The sequence below is a fragment of the Onychostoma macrolepis genome, chromosome 01 (genome assembly GCF_012432095.1).
Source record: "Onychostoma macrolepis isolate SWU-2019 chromosome 01, ASM1243209v1, whole genome shotgun sequence".
Classification (NCBI taxonomy): Eukaryota; Metazoa; Chordata; class Actinopteri; order Cypriniformes; family Cyprinidae; genus Onychostoma; species Onychostoma macrolepis.
Window position 1 is genome coordinate 40,728,489 of NC_081155.1, and position 17,230 is coordinate 40,745,718.

The 17,230-nt window shown below is 35.3% G+C and overlaps 1 protein-coding gene across 4 annotated transcripts in view; it reads right to left on the minus strand.

Annotated features, from left to right (window-relative positions):
• Positions 1-17,230, minus strand: part of erbb4a (erb-b2 receptor tyrosine kinase 4a) — a 201,640-nt gene that overhangs the window by 29,360 nt on the left and 155,050 nt on the right. For all 4 annotated transcript variants that reach the window (XR_009271269.1, XR_009271268.1, XM_058775155.1 and 1 more), the window contains 13 exons: positions 15,892-15,957; positions 14,572-14,690; positions 14,208-14,349; positions 13,924-14,037; positions 11,956-12,082; positions 10,645-10,718; positions 9,913-10,003; positions 6,697-6,896; positions 5,194-5,326; positions 4,053-4,146; positions 2,320-2,474; positions 1,377-1,421; positions 1,045-1,177 (listed from right to left, as the gene is read on the minus strand). Coding sequence is in view for 2 of the 4 variants with exons in the window: in XM_058775155.1 (XP_058631138.1) it covers positions 1,045-1,177; positions 1,377-1,421; positions 2,320-2,474; positions 4,053-4,146; positions 5,194-5,326; positions 6,697-6,896; positions 9,913-10,003; positions 10,645-10,718; positions 11,956-12,082; positions 13,924-14,037; positions 14,208-14,349; positions 14,572-14,690; positions 15,892-15,957 (1,493 nt within the window). In the remaining 2 variants the exon portion in view is untranslated. The remainder of the gene's footprint in view (positions 1-1,044; positions 1,178-1,376; positions 1,422-2,319; positions 2,475-4,052; positions 4,147-5,193; positions 5,327-6,696; positions 6,897-9,912; positions 10,004-10,644; positions 10,719-11,955; positions 12,083-13,923; positions 14,038-14,207; positions 14,350-14,571; positions 14,691-15,891; positions 15,958-17,230) is intronic.

The following is a 17,230-nucleotide window of genomic DNA, read 5'->3' on the forward strand; positions in this document are numbered from 1 at the left end:
CATTATTCAGGGGCTAACTGTTACTTTATGTGACCAATCACAACACAGACCGGAGGGCTGTCACTTTGTTTTATGAAAGTACAGACTGAACACACAGTGTGGAGCTGTCCATCTCTGTGGTGCTGAAACCCAGCATTCAGACTGAGCGTTAGAGGGGGCTGTCCAGATATGTGGTGCTGAAAGAGAGACATATGTCAAACAAATAGATTTTTTTATTTATTAATTTATTTTTTTCACTGTAAAAGGACAGTGTATGAGCACATTAATACAGCTAAAAAAAAAAAAAAAACTTATCTTAGCTGAAGTAAAGGAATGTTTCAGGTTCAACATAACTTCAAAAGAGCTTAAAGCAGAAATGTGCAGATTTTATTTTGTTATGCACCTTATATGTACCTTATTATTTAGTAGAAAACTGATCTGTAGCTACATTTTTAAAACATCTATTTTAACATTTTCAGAGGCAATCAGAAAACATTCAATAGATGCATGTTTTATTTATTTATTTTTTTAAACACTGGGTGGTCTAGACCTCGCCTTATCTTCTTCTTGGCAGAAACACACCACTTTCTACTTGAACAGAGGCCTCAGGTTTGCTAAAACGCATTTCAGGATTCTAGTGCGTGAGTGTTTCTGTCAGCTTTTGGATACAGGGCATCTTCTCAGGCTGACAGCTGTCTATAACACTGATGCTCCACCTGCAAATTATCCAAACCAGCATAGACAGGCCATGTTTTTTAATAGGCTGCACAGTCATTCAGGGCAACAGGGCTATGCATTAACCCAACAAACCTGCCACGCATTTAAGGAAGGCCCTCCACTGAATACTTTATGGGTTATGGGCTATGGGCTGTGTGCTGGGGGATTTTTAAGCATGCAGCTCACCAAGAAACGAAACGAATGAAAAAGCTGTGGACAGGGAAGGATTTTGATGCAATGTGACAGACAGAAGAGACACAAAATATGATGCATAATGTATGGAATGTTTCTCTTCTAGTCAGTGCTTACTGATTCAAGCAAACTTATATGAGAACAGGCCACTCTCACCTCAGTCTCCAGGAAACGACGTAAAGCTCTCTTTTTCTTAATGCTCTTTCGACGGATGTAAACAGCCACACCTAGAGCTATGATGACCATCACAAAGAGACCCCCGATTAACCCAGCAGCAATCAGAGGAGTCCTGAAAGATCACAGGACAATAAACAAGTTGCTTTTTCCGTAAACCATTTTTTAAAATTTGATTAGTGCATTTTAATTTATTTTTAAAAATGTAATTTAATTTTTTTCTTTCCAAATATTCTTTCTGTGCATAACATTTATATTTGCTTTTTTAATTGTAATTTGTCCTTGGTCAAAGCTGCACATGTGAAATATCTTACCTGTCCAACATGCCAATGCAATCTTGTACTCTGGGTCCAGTACAACTGCAACACAGAAAATTATATAACAATTTATAATCAATATACTTGAGTTGCATTGCAACAGACTGGTAGGTTTTACCAGTATTATTCAAGTATTATTCACCATGGTGCCATTTCTTATACTGTCCTAAATTTATCCAGATAAAAAAAAAGCAAACAAAATGAATAGCCTAAAAAAAAATTAAAAAAACAATGATAATCTAACTAATTTGTAATGGCCAGATACATTACAGTTATGTTAATGTAAGAGAAAAATGTGCTTAACTATCATGAAAATGTTACAATTAAAAAAAACAAAAACAATTATTATTTTTTTTTAAATAGCCTTCATTTTCTTCATGCAAAATATAATTTCTTATATTTTCCTTTGATTTGACATGTGACCTAGACATGTTTTTGTGAGATTAACCAATCCAGGTTAAAAAAAAAAAAAAAAAAAAAAAAAGAGAAACTCTTGATCAGAGAATTATCAGCCAATAAGGGCATGAAACCCTTAACGTGACTATTACAAATGAAACACTCAATACACGTTAATTATTTTGCATATTATTGGGTTTAGGCCATTCATGTAACACCTATAAATTTCAGTGTTTAAATGTTAAAGACGTTGTTATGCAATAAACAATTTTATCACTGTGTTGGATCGTCACTTGATGTCCAGCGTAAAATCTGGGTCCTGCAGCAAATCCAGTTGTGAACCACTGATCTAGGAAGTCAGGAACCTGTTTTTTCTGCTCTCAAATCCCCCAGGCCCATGTGTCTAAGACTGAATGTGATAACCACGACGGCTTTACCCACACGGGCAATTAAGTTAGTGCTCTGGGCATATTGTGCTTGATGCAGTTAAAAGTAAAGCAGCTTACAAATAGATTTAAGTGCAAACACAAGCAAACAGTCTTACCCCTGGGTGCAGTTGGGGTGGCAGGGATGGCACTCGTTGTTGGTCTCAGCATATTTGAAGATGAAGCTGTTTGCTCCCTGCAGACCATCAGGGCATTTCTCCACACAGTTGGGTCCATCTTTGAGATGCAAGCACTTCACACAGTGATCTGGACCCTGTAATAGGAGAAGAGAGAAAGATGGAAGTTTAGGAAATGAAAAGTGTCTCAAGAGACTGAAGCATTAGTTTTAAAAGTGGAAAGGAAACATTTAATGAAAAAAGCACAGCCATGTTATTTCAAGGACGCATCAATTATTTTGTGTATTTATACTTTTTCTAACACATTCAACCACACAAACTACATCTTATGAAGTTATATTGGACTTTCTGGTCTTTAGACACTCAGATCCTTTCTTCACTGTACATTGCTATTCACAAGTTTGGGGTTGCTATGATTTTTTAAATGTTTTTGTCTCTTATGCTCACCAAGTCTGCATTTATTTGATCAAAAATGCAGTAAAAAACAATATTATTTTGAAATGTAAAAATTTCGATAACAGTTTTCTACTTTAAATTATGTAATTTATTTCTGTGATGCAAAGCTGAATTTTCAGCATCATTACTCCAGTCTTCAGTGTCACCATGTAAATAGTTTTATGCATTATTACAGAATATAAAATAAATAATATCTTAAAGTTGCTGTATGTCGGACTTTGACTCTACTAAAGCATATAAATACCATAATATGTTTGCAGATATGTAAGAAACATGCTAAGTTAACATACTTGTTTATCTGAAAAACAATTCTACAGTCAGTTATTCTCCTTTGAAAATGTGTATTCCGGCCCGGAATGTCTGTGTTTGTTATGGTTTGTGAAACCCACTCACTGCCAGTTTACCCAATTGTATTTCGGCACCCCGGGTTGCCAGTTGGCGGAAAACACAGCGTATTTCATTTCATTCATCGACATGTGCGCTCGTTTGGTGTCGTTAATCTGGCAACCTGCGTGTGCGTCAAGTCTGAGGAGGAGGGGCCGGGTGAAAAAAACGTCTCCAATATTTTGAATTTGGACTGCAGTACCTAGTTCAATCCTACATACAGCACCTTTAACATTATAAAAAAAAAAAAAATAAAATAAAAAAAATAAAATAAAAAAAAACACTTGATCCTAAACTGTTGAATGGCAGTGTAAATCTATGGCATTGTATCACCTGTTTTACTGTCCAACAAACAAAAATCATAAGTCCAATTGTTAAGGCAAGTAAAAGCAGTCCTCTTTTCAAAATACACATTATTTTAAGTATCATTCATATTAATAACACAGACGCAGGACATTTGGGACATGTTATGCACCACAGTTTAATACTTTGTGTAAAGGGGTTTGTCCCAATTTAAGTATAACATATATATTAAAGGCAAGCACCACTAATAAACAACCTCTTTGCATCAATAATATGCAACTGCGTGACACAGCATGGTTAGCCAAGCCTTGCATAATCTAATAAGGTCTGACGATACATTTTGAATGAGGCAACAGACAGGATCTAATTTTGAGACTGTAAGTGGATAGCTTAATTTGTTTCTAATCAATATCACTCTGTTTCACGCTATATGCAGTCTGGAGCTATGATGAGATGAGGACGCAATCGACTAAGCTTTTTCTGTTGTTTGATGTCAAGGTTGTCAAGTTTTAATTAAAGCAAAAACAAAATCCAGTAACGAATATAGTCTCTGATGGCTTTTAGGCTCTTACCGGACCAAGGCAGGTCAAACTTTTCTCTACGGCCTTTTCACACTGGCTGTCACACTCAACACAAACCGAGCCATTGGCATACTCTCGAACATCCCTAGAACAGATAGAGAACAATGTGTTATGAGCCATTTATTGTATACTAGTACATTCTACAAAAACAAGTATATAGCAAAATGCACTGTTTGACAAATATGCACAGTTTGCTTGGCATTGAAGGCCTTTATACTCGGTGACCAGGGGCTGCTGTGATTAAATCCAAATCTAGGTCAGTTAACTAAACAGACATACAAGAAAAGGAATACAAGTGGAAAAAGCTTAAGGAGCTGTCAATACTACTCTCATTTGTTTATGCGGTCGATAGTTTCATTGAGAGTATTTGAAAAGAGTTTCCAATGCGCAAAGAACGAAAGCTTGTCGATGAAGTCCTGAAAGCAGTACTAAGATGTAAAGAAATCAAACCTCCAGTGAATGAGTGCCAACGGAATGAGGACTCAAAGATAATTTTTTTTTTTTAATGCATGGTTCCCTAACTGTATATATAAGATTAGAAATATTTTTGCTCTTTGTAATCCTGAATCAAAATTACCATTTAATTTTTGTATTTATTTAGAGAACATTTTCCCTTTATTAAAAATGTTAGAGCTGACATTAGAGGTTATGTATAATTAAAACGTGCAATTAATACAAGCTATATTTTCCTTACACAAGTATTTCTTAAATTCTTAACTCAATCTTGAATGCCACAAACACATTTGCAAAGAAAAGCCTAGCATTGGACATTTTGCCTGTTCTTTTCAAAGCCTGTTTCCATGTCTCCATGTTATTTTTTTTTTTTCAGCCTGCCAGAAAAGCAAGGGAGTCGGTCTATTCCTTTGAGTTATAAATAGAATTAAAAGCATTTTGATCCCTTGATCTTGATAGTCTGATCATGATAGTCATACTGCAGATATATCCAGCGGCCCGTCTGAACAAATCTGCATTTGAAAAACATTCATATTCAGACAACTTCAAGCTAAAGTGGTTTAAGATTGTATTTATTTATTTATTTGTTAATAAAAATAAGAACTTTGAAGAAAAACAAGTTCTACACATCAGCATAGTGATACCACAAATGATTTGTTTGCACACGTACAGTACTCACCCATAATATAAGTTACAGGACTTGACACATGTCTTTCCTCGGCTGAAGTATTTGCACGAGAGACACTGGTCTGGACCGGGACCCCAGCATCCTTCCTCCGAACACAACGGATCACACACCATCTGCTCTTTAGCTGGAAAAAATACAAAGACACAGATGCACATAAACAGAAAGAAAGAAAACACCGCAATTACTTTATTCATTTGGAACTTAAATAAATGTGCTGTACTTTGAATCGCTGAAGGGGAATTGTTTAAATGCCATGTCAATAATCTTTAAATGATCAAATACCCTCTGAATGTTTAGCCTTATAAGTTTATCATTTTGTTAGTACTTGTGTGACAGTCTGCATTTCAAATTTCCCAGCCACATGAGACATAGATCCTTGCTCCTCAGTGTTTGCAAAAACATTGCTCTTCATGGATAAACACACTGTGTGCATCTGTCTGGGCTGTTGGTCAGTTGTGTAGATCAGTCGGCTTTGATCGATGATGTGGAAAAGAGGCTAATGAATGAGTCGGCTAACAGAGCCATTGATCCCTCACGTTACAGACTTATCACACTAATTACATCCAGCTTGGCGGTGTGCACTGGAAATGGCTCTCCGTCTGTTAACATTTTCATTAGCCCCACAAGTTTAACTTTCACAAGTTACATCTTACTTCAATGGCCTAATTCCAGTTTTAGGCTAGACTCAGTGTGTGGCATAGACAGTTGTCAAAATATTCTAACTTTATGGGTCTGTATATGATAAACAGGCACATTTTTGGGCAACTGTAGTGAATATATTAAGGTTTTTTCTTTTCTTTCTTTCTTATGCTTACTAAGGCTGCATTTATTTGATGAAAAATACAGTAATATTGTGGATAAAGTATCACAATTTAAAATAACTGTTTTCCATTTAATATTTAAAATATAATTTATTCTTGTGATGGCAAAGCTGAATTTTCAGCATCATTACTCCAGTCTTCAGTGCCACATGATCCTTCTGATTTGCTGCTCAAGAAACATTTCTTATTATTAAACAGATGTGCTAATAATGTTTTATAATGGTCAAGTAAAAGTAAACTGCATTTTTGAAGCAAAACATTTGACTAAAATTGCAAGCACACAGGGGGAATAAAATAAAACAATATGGCAATAATGAATAACAATATACAGTAATATTCTGTTTCCTCATGGCTTGAGCAGAACTGCAAGCGTATGATTCTCGGTTCCCTTATATCAATAACAAAACTCAATAAAGACATCATAACATGCAATTAAATTTGTTGTATTTCTAGTAGCGACTAAATTACAGAATCTGATCCTCAATTTTCAGTCTAATTAAAGTCTATTTAGAGACCCGCAAGTCTGATATGGAAGCTTTTCAAACAAATGTATCACTATAGGATGCCAAGTTTTTTTTTATTCTTGCTTCAAACATGACATCTTGTTTAGAGGAAATCACAGTTACTGAACAGATGGAGGTGTAGATGAGAGCTGAGATTGAACGACACTCACTACACTCTCTGGGGTCCCTGTTGCTCTTGATCAGAGCTCTCTGGGTGCTGGTGCGGAACAGACTGGTCCAGTTCACTGTGTTGTAGAAGCAGAGATGACTGTTGTTGGTCATGTAGACGTTACCGGCGCTGATCTCTTTCAGAGACTGGAACTTCAGCGAAGAGATCCAGCGCTGCTTCAGGATCAGCAGAGAAATACCACTAAGAAAACAAAGACACAGACAGCTAATCCAGCTTCACTTTTCTTCACATTAATGCAGGATATAATTGAAAATGTCTCTGAAAAATGACAACAATGGTACAGGAACTATTTTAAGTGCCACATCTGCAGGGTGTCAACATTTTTCATTTGTATCTAATATGAAACAAGGGAATTCTTAGAAGTAGTTAATGAGGACATTTCTGAATATATTACTAAAAGAATAGTTGAATAATTTAAAGTATGAGCAAATCTGTGAAAAGATTCAACCCAAAATTGGACAGGGAAAGTACACTTGGGACAACAACACACATTTGCCAATCCTCTGAAAGTACAAAGGCCTATTATATTTCACTAAACTAGTCCAGCAGTGAATTATGGACATAGATTTGTGAGTTGGGTGAGGAAAGCTTTACTCATGGGTATTATCAATCCACCTATTTTCAGCTACAAAACTGTGACACAAAGTCATTATCACTTTAGTCATTTTAGTCATTTAGCAAAGAGTTTTGATTCACAATGTTCTGAAAGAATTTAACATTTAATCAAATACATTAAATAATTGTATTGTTATTATTGTTGTTGTTGTCATTATTAATATTAGCAAATGTAATTAAAATTATTAAAACATTGTAGTAGTAGCAGTAAGTGCACAATTTAATTAATAATATAATCAAATTGTATTCATTAAAATGATAATGATGATGATGATACTAATAATAATATTATCATACAAATACAAAACATCAACAATTATAGCAATAATAATATAAAATTTAATTCACTGAAATTATTAAAACATAATAATAATAATAATACTTTTTATAAACAATCACAGTGAAAGATAAAAAAAAAAAATTAACATTACATAATATAATTGGTGCCACTTTATATTAATTGGTATTAACTACTACAGGTGCATCTCAATAAATTAGAATGTCGTGGAAAAGTTCATTTATTTCAGTAATTCAACTCAAATTGTGAAACTCGTGTATTAAATAAATTCAGTGCACACAGACTGAAATAGTTTAAGTCTTTGGTTCTTTTAATTATGATGATTTTGGCTCACATTTAACAAAAACCCACCAATTCATTATCTCAACAAATTAGAATATGGTGACATGCCAATCAGCTAATCAACTCAAAACACCTGCAAAGGTTTCCTGATCCTTCAAAATGGTCTCTCAGTTTGGTTCACTAGGCTACACAATCATGGGGAAGACTGCTGATCTGACAGTTGTCCAGAAGACAATCATTGACACCCTTCACAAGGAGGGTAAGCCACAAGCATTCATTGCCAAAGAAGCTGGCTGTTCACAGAGTGCTGTATCCAAGCATGTTAACGGAAAGTTGAGTGGAAGGAAAAAGTGTGGAAGAAAAGAGATGCACAACCAATCAAGAGAACCGCAGCCTTATGAGGATTGTCAAGCAAAATCGATTCAAGAATTTGGGTGAACTTCACAAGGAATGGACTGAGGCTGGGGTCAAGGCATCAAGAGCCACCACACACAGACGTGTCAAGGAATTTGGCAACAGTTGTCATTTTCCTCTTGTTAAGCCACAGACAACGTCAGAGGCATCTTACCTGGGCTAAGGAGAAGAAGAACTGGACTGTTGCCCAGTGGTCCAAAGTCCTCTTTTCAGATGAGAGCAAGTTTTGTATTTCATTTGCAAACCAAGGTCCTAGAGTCTGGAGGAAGGATGGAGAAGCTCATAGCCCAAGTTGCTTGAAGTCCAGTGTTGAGTTTCCACAGTCAGTGATGATTTGGGGTGCAATGTCATCTGCTGGTGTTGGTCCATTGTGTTTTTTTGAAAACCAAAGTCACTGCACCCGTTTACCAAGAAATTTTGGAGCACTTCATGCTTCCTTCTGCTGACAAGCTTTTTAAAGACGATTTCATTTTCCAGCAGGATTTGGCACCTGCCCACACTGCCAAAAGCACCAAAAGGTGGTTAAAAGACCATGGTGTTGGTGTGCTTGACTGGCCAGCAAACTCACCAGACCTGAACCCCATAGAGAATCTATGGGGTATTGTCAAGAGGAAAATGAGAAACAAGAGTCCAAAAAATGCAGATGAGCTGAAGGCCACTGTCAAAGAAACCTGGGCTTCCATACCACCTCAGCAATGCCACAAACTGATCACCTACATGCCACGCTGAATTGAGGCAGTAATTAAAGCAAAAGGAGCCCCTACCAAGTATTGAGTACATATACAGTAAATTAACATACTTTCCAGAAGGCCAACAATTCACTAAAAATGTTTTTTTTTTTTTTTTTTTATTGGTCTTATGAAGTATTCCAATTTGTTGAGATAGTGAATTGGTGGGTTTTTGTTAAATGTGAGTCAAAATCATCACAATTAAAAGAACCAAAGACTTCAGTCTGTGTGCATTGAATTTATTTAATACACAAGTTTCACATTTTGAGTTGAATTACTGAAATAAATTAACTTTTCCACGACATTCTAATTTATTGAGATGCACCTGTATGTACTTGCATCAAAAAAATAAGTGCATGGACTTATTGTGTTCATATTGTATTGCAAAACATTTTTGCTGCTATCGACGTGGGATGCAAGTAAGGTTAGGGACAGGTTTGCTGATATGGGTAGGTTTAAGGGTGGGTTAAGGTGTAAGGGATGGGTCAACAACAGTGCAATTATAAATGTAATTAGAGAAATGAATTACAGATGTAATACATGCAGGTATTTAAAAAAAACAAAAAAACAAGTACAATGTAAAAAGATGTATGTACACAATAAGTGCAATGTATTAAATAATTAATGTAAGTACATAGTAGTTAAGGCCACTTAATATAAAGTGGGGCAATATTTGAATTGACTATTTTCAAAAGCTATCATTTGTGTACAATCATAAGCATCATGCTATTTTTTAACTACTTATTAGGATTGATCAACATTACAACCAAAGGTATGAACAAATGATTGAATGTACACAACTGTTGTGAATCTGGTGATGATGATGATGACTTTCAACTACAATTTTGTGATAATTTACCTATAAAGAGAGCGTCCTCCAATGGTGGCAAGGTTCGAGAAAACACCAAGATCTGTCATGTTTTCCGGCCAAGACTGAATGTTCAAGAAGCCTATGAAAACACAGAACAAATAAAAAATATCCATGCTTTTAAATACCCTGAGAATAAAACAGACAAACAAGTTTGCTACTGTGACAGCAGACATCGGCTCAGGATATTGCCACAGGTCCAGTGAGTGCAATATTATATACAGCCTGTCTGACAGTATAAAATTACCCCATTACATTGAAATGAAAGTATATTAAGGGAATGATTGCGCTAATTAAAAGAACGAGTTCCATTATCACTGAGCATCATTTCTTCAGATGCACAATGTTTTAATTACCAATTTGTTGTCTTGTATTGGGTGAAATGTGTCTAAACTGAGGGTACACCAATGGCACAAGAGAGAAGAGTTTCTGAGTTTAATTTTGAAAACGCTGCTTTGCTGCTTCACTCCATTAGCTATTTGGCACAATCATAAGAACAAGTTGAAAGTGACAAAAGGCTTTTAGCATGAGTCATAGTTCATTCCTTTGAGGCTTTATAAACAAATAAATATTGCTTACCTCATAAAGATAAGGATTTGTGACATAGAATATTTCCCAACTCAAAGGATAAAAGTTAATGTATGAAGAAATAAAGTTAATGGTTTTACGCAAGGCTACACAGGTTAATGGGTTGTCATGTGATGGATGGTGACTGTTGCTCACCTGTGATCTCTCTGACGGTGCGGAATACATTTAACCGATCAGGGTCCAGAGCTTTTATGCCATGAAACATGTCCCTGTTATAAATAAAACACAAAACAAGCCAGAAAAAGGGTTACATAAGTTAGACCATGTATGGAATATGTATGTTAAACAAAGCTTTAAGGATATACAGGCAGAGGCGCACAGTAAATAAGTACACTTTTTGAGTATCTGTACCTTACTTGAGTATTATTTTTTTCTGGACACTTATGACTTTAACTTCACTACATTTGAAAAACAAATAGTACTTTTCACTCCACTACATTTCTATCAAGGTCCTCAAAGTAGAAAGTCGTTACTATATACTATATTCTTTTTTTCAGACAGTTTATCAGTAATCACTCTTGTAAGGGCTACATGAAGTGATTTCCCAGCATTGTTTTAACACTGACCAGTTGAAAATGTGATATTTATTTACAGCAATTCAATAATAAAAAGTTAATATTGTGGTATATAGACACAATATTGTCTGATTTTTCTAAATGGTGTACGTGAAAATATTACTTATAAAGCCACAGAATAACTGTTGTGCGTCTCCTAATAAAACACAATAGGTGTTGGACTTGAAGCAGCACTGCACAGACTGTTCTGTGTATGACATCAAAGTACTGCGAGAGCGATTAGACAGCATTTTTAAAAATGTTGTCTTGATGTCGAATAAGTCTTGCTGTTTTGCTTTTTTGTTAAAGCAGTGTTGCTGTTGCAAAGTTATACAGCTACAGTTGTGTTGCTGGGTTTTAAAGCAGGTTTGATTTTTTTTTTCCTTATCACTCTGTATTTACAGCAATTTCACTGTCCACTCTGTGCAAATGTGGATGAATGGTTCGGTGTGTGCACACACTGTCAGAGCTGTGTGAGATTACTACCATTCTGCTTTTGTGGGGGTGGGTAGAGGTGCTAAATCATTTTTTGTTTGTTTTGTTTTGTTTTTTTCCCCCCATATTCTCTTTATTCCAAAGATACTACAAGCTAGTCAGTGTATTTAGTAGGTGTAATGTATTGTAAGTTGCTTCAGAGGTATTGCAAGTATTACGTACAACAATAATAAAACAGTGCACTGACAAAAAAAGGAAATTTACTTTTGGTACTTAAGTACTTTTAAAAGCAAGTACTTCTGTACTTTTACTCAAGTAAAAATCTGTCTTTACAAATTTTACTTGTAATGGAGTAATATTTGACCAGCAGTATCTGTACTTTCACTCAAGTAATGGAGCTGTGTACTTTGTCTGCCTCTGTATATAGGCCACAAACAGATAAATAGACTGGACTCACCCTTTAATGCCTGTGATGAGGAAGATGAGGTTGCCGTTGATTTTGGTGCAATTGACAAACTTTTCAATGTTGCTGGAATCTACAGTTTGAGCCGCCTGAAGACTGCCGGTACCTATACCATCACACACTGAACACCAAAAAAATTTATCAGAAACAATCAACATTTACCATTTATACAACAAAACTGAACTCAAAAACATGGTTTAATAATTCTGAAAGGTTATTCTCAGGTGTTTTTAATGCCGACTAAAACTAAAAACGAAAACTCATTTTCATTAACTGAAATAAAACCAGAATGAAATCAAAGATAAATATTAGAAGAAAAAAAATGTTGCCTTGGAAATTAACTAAAGTGAGTTGAAGTACACTAAAATGGAAAAAAATTAAAACAAAATAGACATTAAAAACAAAAACAAACAAGATGGGTGAATTGCTGCCTTGGACTCCATAAATGGCTTGGAAGTGGTCTTATTCAAATAGCTAGCTATCTACGTAACAGCATTTTCAGACTCAAACAACCCATAACAAACTTGCTGCATGTTTTCTTTTCAGCTTTTCTAAGCTGACAGGCACATCAGAAACTAAATGCAACAACAACAAAATAATAATAATTAAAAAGAAAAAAAGCTAAAAAAAAAAAAAAAGGGATAATTCTTCCAATGTCCCCTTTTACATATTCTCAAAGACATGTTGACATGCATTGTAAAATGAGCTGAAAAACTGGCTTGGTCATATTTCACTGAAGAAAAAGAGTTATTCAAACATCAAGCGAATCAATTTCCCCCTCATTGTGAGCCTAATTATGATCAAATGTGAGTCATATTGAGATTGACTAATATGACCCAGTTTGGTGCTTGGGCCCATTATCACTTCTGCTTATGTTGTGGTCATCCCTCATTAATCTCTATTGAAAAAGAACAAACTTTTGTTGCAATCATGACAGAGGAGAGTGTTTACTCTCTACTTCACAGTTTTACATGTCCTGCATGGTATACGATTCCTCTGCTTTTTACACCATCTGAACTAGCAAGAATTTTTCATGGCTGGTTAGGCTGGTTTATGGATAGACTAGAATGGTATTTTGTTGGTTAACATGGCTAAGAAGTCTGTTTGAAATACCAGAGCACCAGCATCCCATGCTAATGACCAACATCCAAAACATAAAATATGCTGGTCTTTTCATTTCAGAGACAGTCTAAGAAGGGGAGGTGGAACTAATGAAAGGAAAATTAATGGGAGAAAGCATAATGCTTAATTTGGTGGATGTAGGAATAAAAGTCCTGCCTTTTAGTTAAATAATCAACTGCTTTTTTGATCATGTTTGCTTCCTCTCAAATGTGAATATCCATTAGCTGGACAAGCCTGAAAAGTTCATATTTTATATCCTTGTATATATCCTTTAAAAAATAAATAAAGAAAGAAAGAAATCATTTTATTCAGCAAGGATGCATCAAGTTAATCAGAAGTAACAGTAAAGACAAACAATTTACTGTATCACGGTTTTCACAAAAATATGAAGCAGCACATCTGTTTTCAACATTGAAAGGTGATGTTTCTTGATCATCAGATCAAAATATTTGAATGATTTCTGAAGGATCATGTGACACTGAAGACTGGAGTAATGATGCTGAAATTTCAGCTTTGCATCACAGGAAGAAATTACATTTTTAAATGTATATGAAAATAGAAAACAGTAATTTTAAATTGTAATAATAATTGACAATATTACACTTTTACTGCATTTTTGATCAAACAAATGCAGCCTTGGTGATTATAACAGACCTCTTTTAACAACATTAAAAATCCTGAATGATAGTGCACATTATGTAGTAATATTTGCACTAAAGATGGTAAATGCACCATTACCTGCATGGCTGCCAAGTGAACTTAAAAGGGACTTTCTGGATTCATGTATCATCATCACACTAAAGTCAATATGAGAACTAAACCTTTGCGAATATCACTGACCTTTCGGGCAGATGTCAGTGCATGGGATGCACATCTTGATGTGATTTTCCTCCACCTCCATCTTGTTGCTCGGACAGGCTTTGACACAAGAGCTGTGATCCACCACAAAGTTGTCTATGTCAAAGAACGACAGAGCTTACTTGTGAAAGATGCTTCTTAGTTCAAAAATATATGAGGGACAGTTAAGACAAAAGAAAATTCTAAAAAGTTTAAAAATAAAAAAAAATAGCTTTCATTTATTCATTATTCATTTTAAATTTAATCGGTTAATCAGTATAACTTACGTGGGCATTTCTTGACACAGAAAGCTCCATAAGTGTATTTGGCGTTGGGATTGTGCTCGAGCTGGAAGGTTGTTGGATTGTAGACGAATGGCTGAGGACATTGTGTCACACAGGCCCCGCTGTCATTAAAGTTGGTACAAGCCTGAAAACAAAAAACAGTCATGTAAGTATGTGGTTGATCAACAAAACATGACTATAATGGAGAGACACCTCTGCAGAGCTTTCAGTGTTTTCAACACACATTACATTACAACATCACCATGAAACTACTTTAAAAACTAAATGAGTAGGCATTTGTCAATACCTCTAGTACATTTTAAAATCATGCAGAATGAGATAAAAATACAGGAAGATGTTGACATACGAAGCAGTCTGTGTCTTTGGGTCCGAAACAGCCTCCTGCACATTCACGGTGGCAGCAGTTACTGACGTACGGACCAAAACAGCGTCCATCACACTGCTCTGCACACACTGTCTTTGTCACTGCATGATTATGAATATAGATGGAGAGAGAAAGAGAGAGAAAATAAATTGTTTATTCACAGGGGAAAAAAAAAAAAAAATGGTTTGCTATGGTGGGCGAATACTGTATTTGTCTTCATTCATTTAAATAATGACAATTCCTGATTCAACATACAAAATAATGATTTATTTAATTTCAAAATTCACACATACACACAAATGAAAATTCAATATATTTGACAAATACATTCCTGAAAATACTTGAATAATATATTTGAATAAATTAATGAATAAATAAATAAATAAATATTTCTAGATGTTGGAACTGACACAATTTGGCAAGACGGACATGATTTTGGCCGATGCTGATCATCTCAAAATAGCCAAATATCTGCAATTAAGAGTTTCTAGAATATAATGCCATACTTGAGTTAGATGTTTGGTTATAATAAGGCTATTCAGCCTGCATACAAATGCACTCTTTTTGACAGCTAAATTAGTTAAGTGAAGCAGTGTGCAAAACCAAAACAGACAGTGTCAAATAACGAGTTTGTCACTCTGTCTCACCAGACAGTAGACTCCATGACTTAAAATATTTCATGCCGTCTCCAGCAGTCTCAAATGTCTCATGGAGTTAAAGTACATCGCTCTGACAGCCAGAGCTCAAGAAGAGATTATGATCACTGTCTCTCTCTGTCCTTCTTTCTTTCACTCTTTTATTTTGCTCTAATTACCACCCAGACTATGGGCTGTATCACCAGCAGGTTACAGACAGTAGAGATACTCTGATAACCCTCCTACCAGTTAATTATCACAGCTACCGGCCCAGAGGCTCAAACTGACAATACCAGACAGCAGACTTTTGCCTTTTATTAGAAATGGTATCAGAAATGAAAATCCCTAACTTCAGAACCACATTGAGAAACAAAGAAAAAGAAAGAAAAAAAATAAATAAATGTTTGTTTACTTCTGATGAAACTCTGATTACATATGCAACTGAAAGCACATACTGTTGCCACAGACAATCAAATATGAAAATCTGTCTGGAACAGCTATCAAATAAGCATACCACACAAGCAGCATTTAAAAGTGCTTCTTAATGTTCAAAATATTATTTTAACGATACTTTGATCAAGAACAATTTTAAGTGTGATCTCAGTTGTTTAGATAGTTCAACCAAAAAAAGTGGTGGTATATTGCAGAAAGATGAATTAAAACTCACAGCTTTGGCACTGGTCTTCCTGGTGACCCCAGCAACGTCCATTACAAGATCTGTGACACCGTCTGCCTGCGGAAAGAATCCAGAATAATCAACCATGACATTTTGTGCTCAATATAATAACAACAGAACTGAAATGATCCATTCAAAATGTATCAACAAAGTGAATTTGTATTTGTCTGTAACATTTATACAACATCTCGTGTTCTACTGGCAGTAAAATGTATTCACTCAGCCTTAGAATTGTACTACTGACAGGCAGTTTCTTTCTTTTCTTGTTCTGCACAGAGTAGTTCCCTATTGTATATGTAATGGTTTTTGAATTGAGTTTGAAGAACCTGGCTTAGCATTCACAGGATAAATTAATGGAACATTAACCGTTACAATTCCACAAGTAGAAAAGAGAAAAATAGAAAGGTATATGTTAATCATTTTAATAACTTTAAAGCTAAAAAAAGCCATGACATTTATTAAATTCGTTCTTATGTGAAGAACAGTACACTAAAAAGGTGATTCATTGAATTTACAAAACAATAAATAAGTGGTTGCAATCAATTTATTTATTTAAATAAACAAATTTAGTTGACCAACTTTCAACATTTTATTATTATTATTATTTAAATGTAGCTAAAATAAATTGTTTGCAACCACTTACCTCAAAAAAAAAAAAAAAAGTATCATTTTTTCAGTGTACAGTGGGTACGAAAAGTATTCAGACCTTAAATTTTTCACTCTTTGTTATATTGCAGCCATTGCTAAAATCATTTAAGTTCATTTTTTTCCCTCAATGTACACACAGCACCCCATATTGACAAAAACACAGAATTGTTGACATTTTTGCAGATTTATTAAAAAAGAAAAACTGAAATATCACATGGTCCTAAGTATTCAGACCCTTTGCTCAGTATTTAGTAGAAGCACCCTTTTGATCTAATACAGCCATGAGTCTTTTTGGGAAAGATGCAACAAGTTTTTCACACCTGGATTTGGGGATCCTCTGCCATTCCTCCTTGCAGATCCTCTCCAGTTCTGTCAGGTTGGATGGTAAACGTTGGTGGACAGCCATTTTTAGGTCTCTCCAGAGATGCTCAATTGGGTTTAAGTCAGGGCTCTGGCTGGGCCATTCAAGAACAGTCACGGAGTTGTTGTGAAGCCACTCCTTCGTTATTTTAGCTGTGTGCTTAGGGTCATTGTCTTGTTGGAAGGTAAACCTTCGGCCCAGTCTGAGGTCCTGAGCACTCTGGAGAAGGTTTTCGTCCAGGATATCCCTGTACTTGGCCGCATTCATCTTTCCCTCGATTGCAACCAGTCGTACTGTCCCTGCAGCTGAAAAACACCCCCA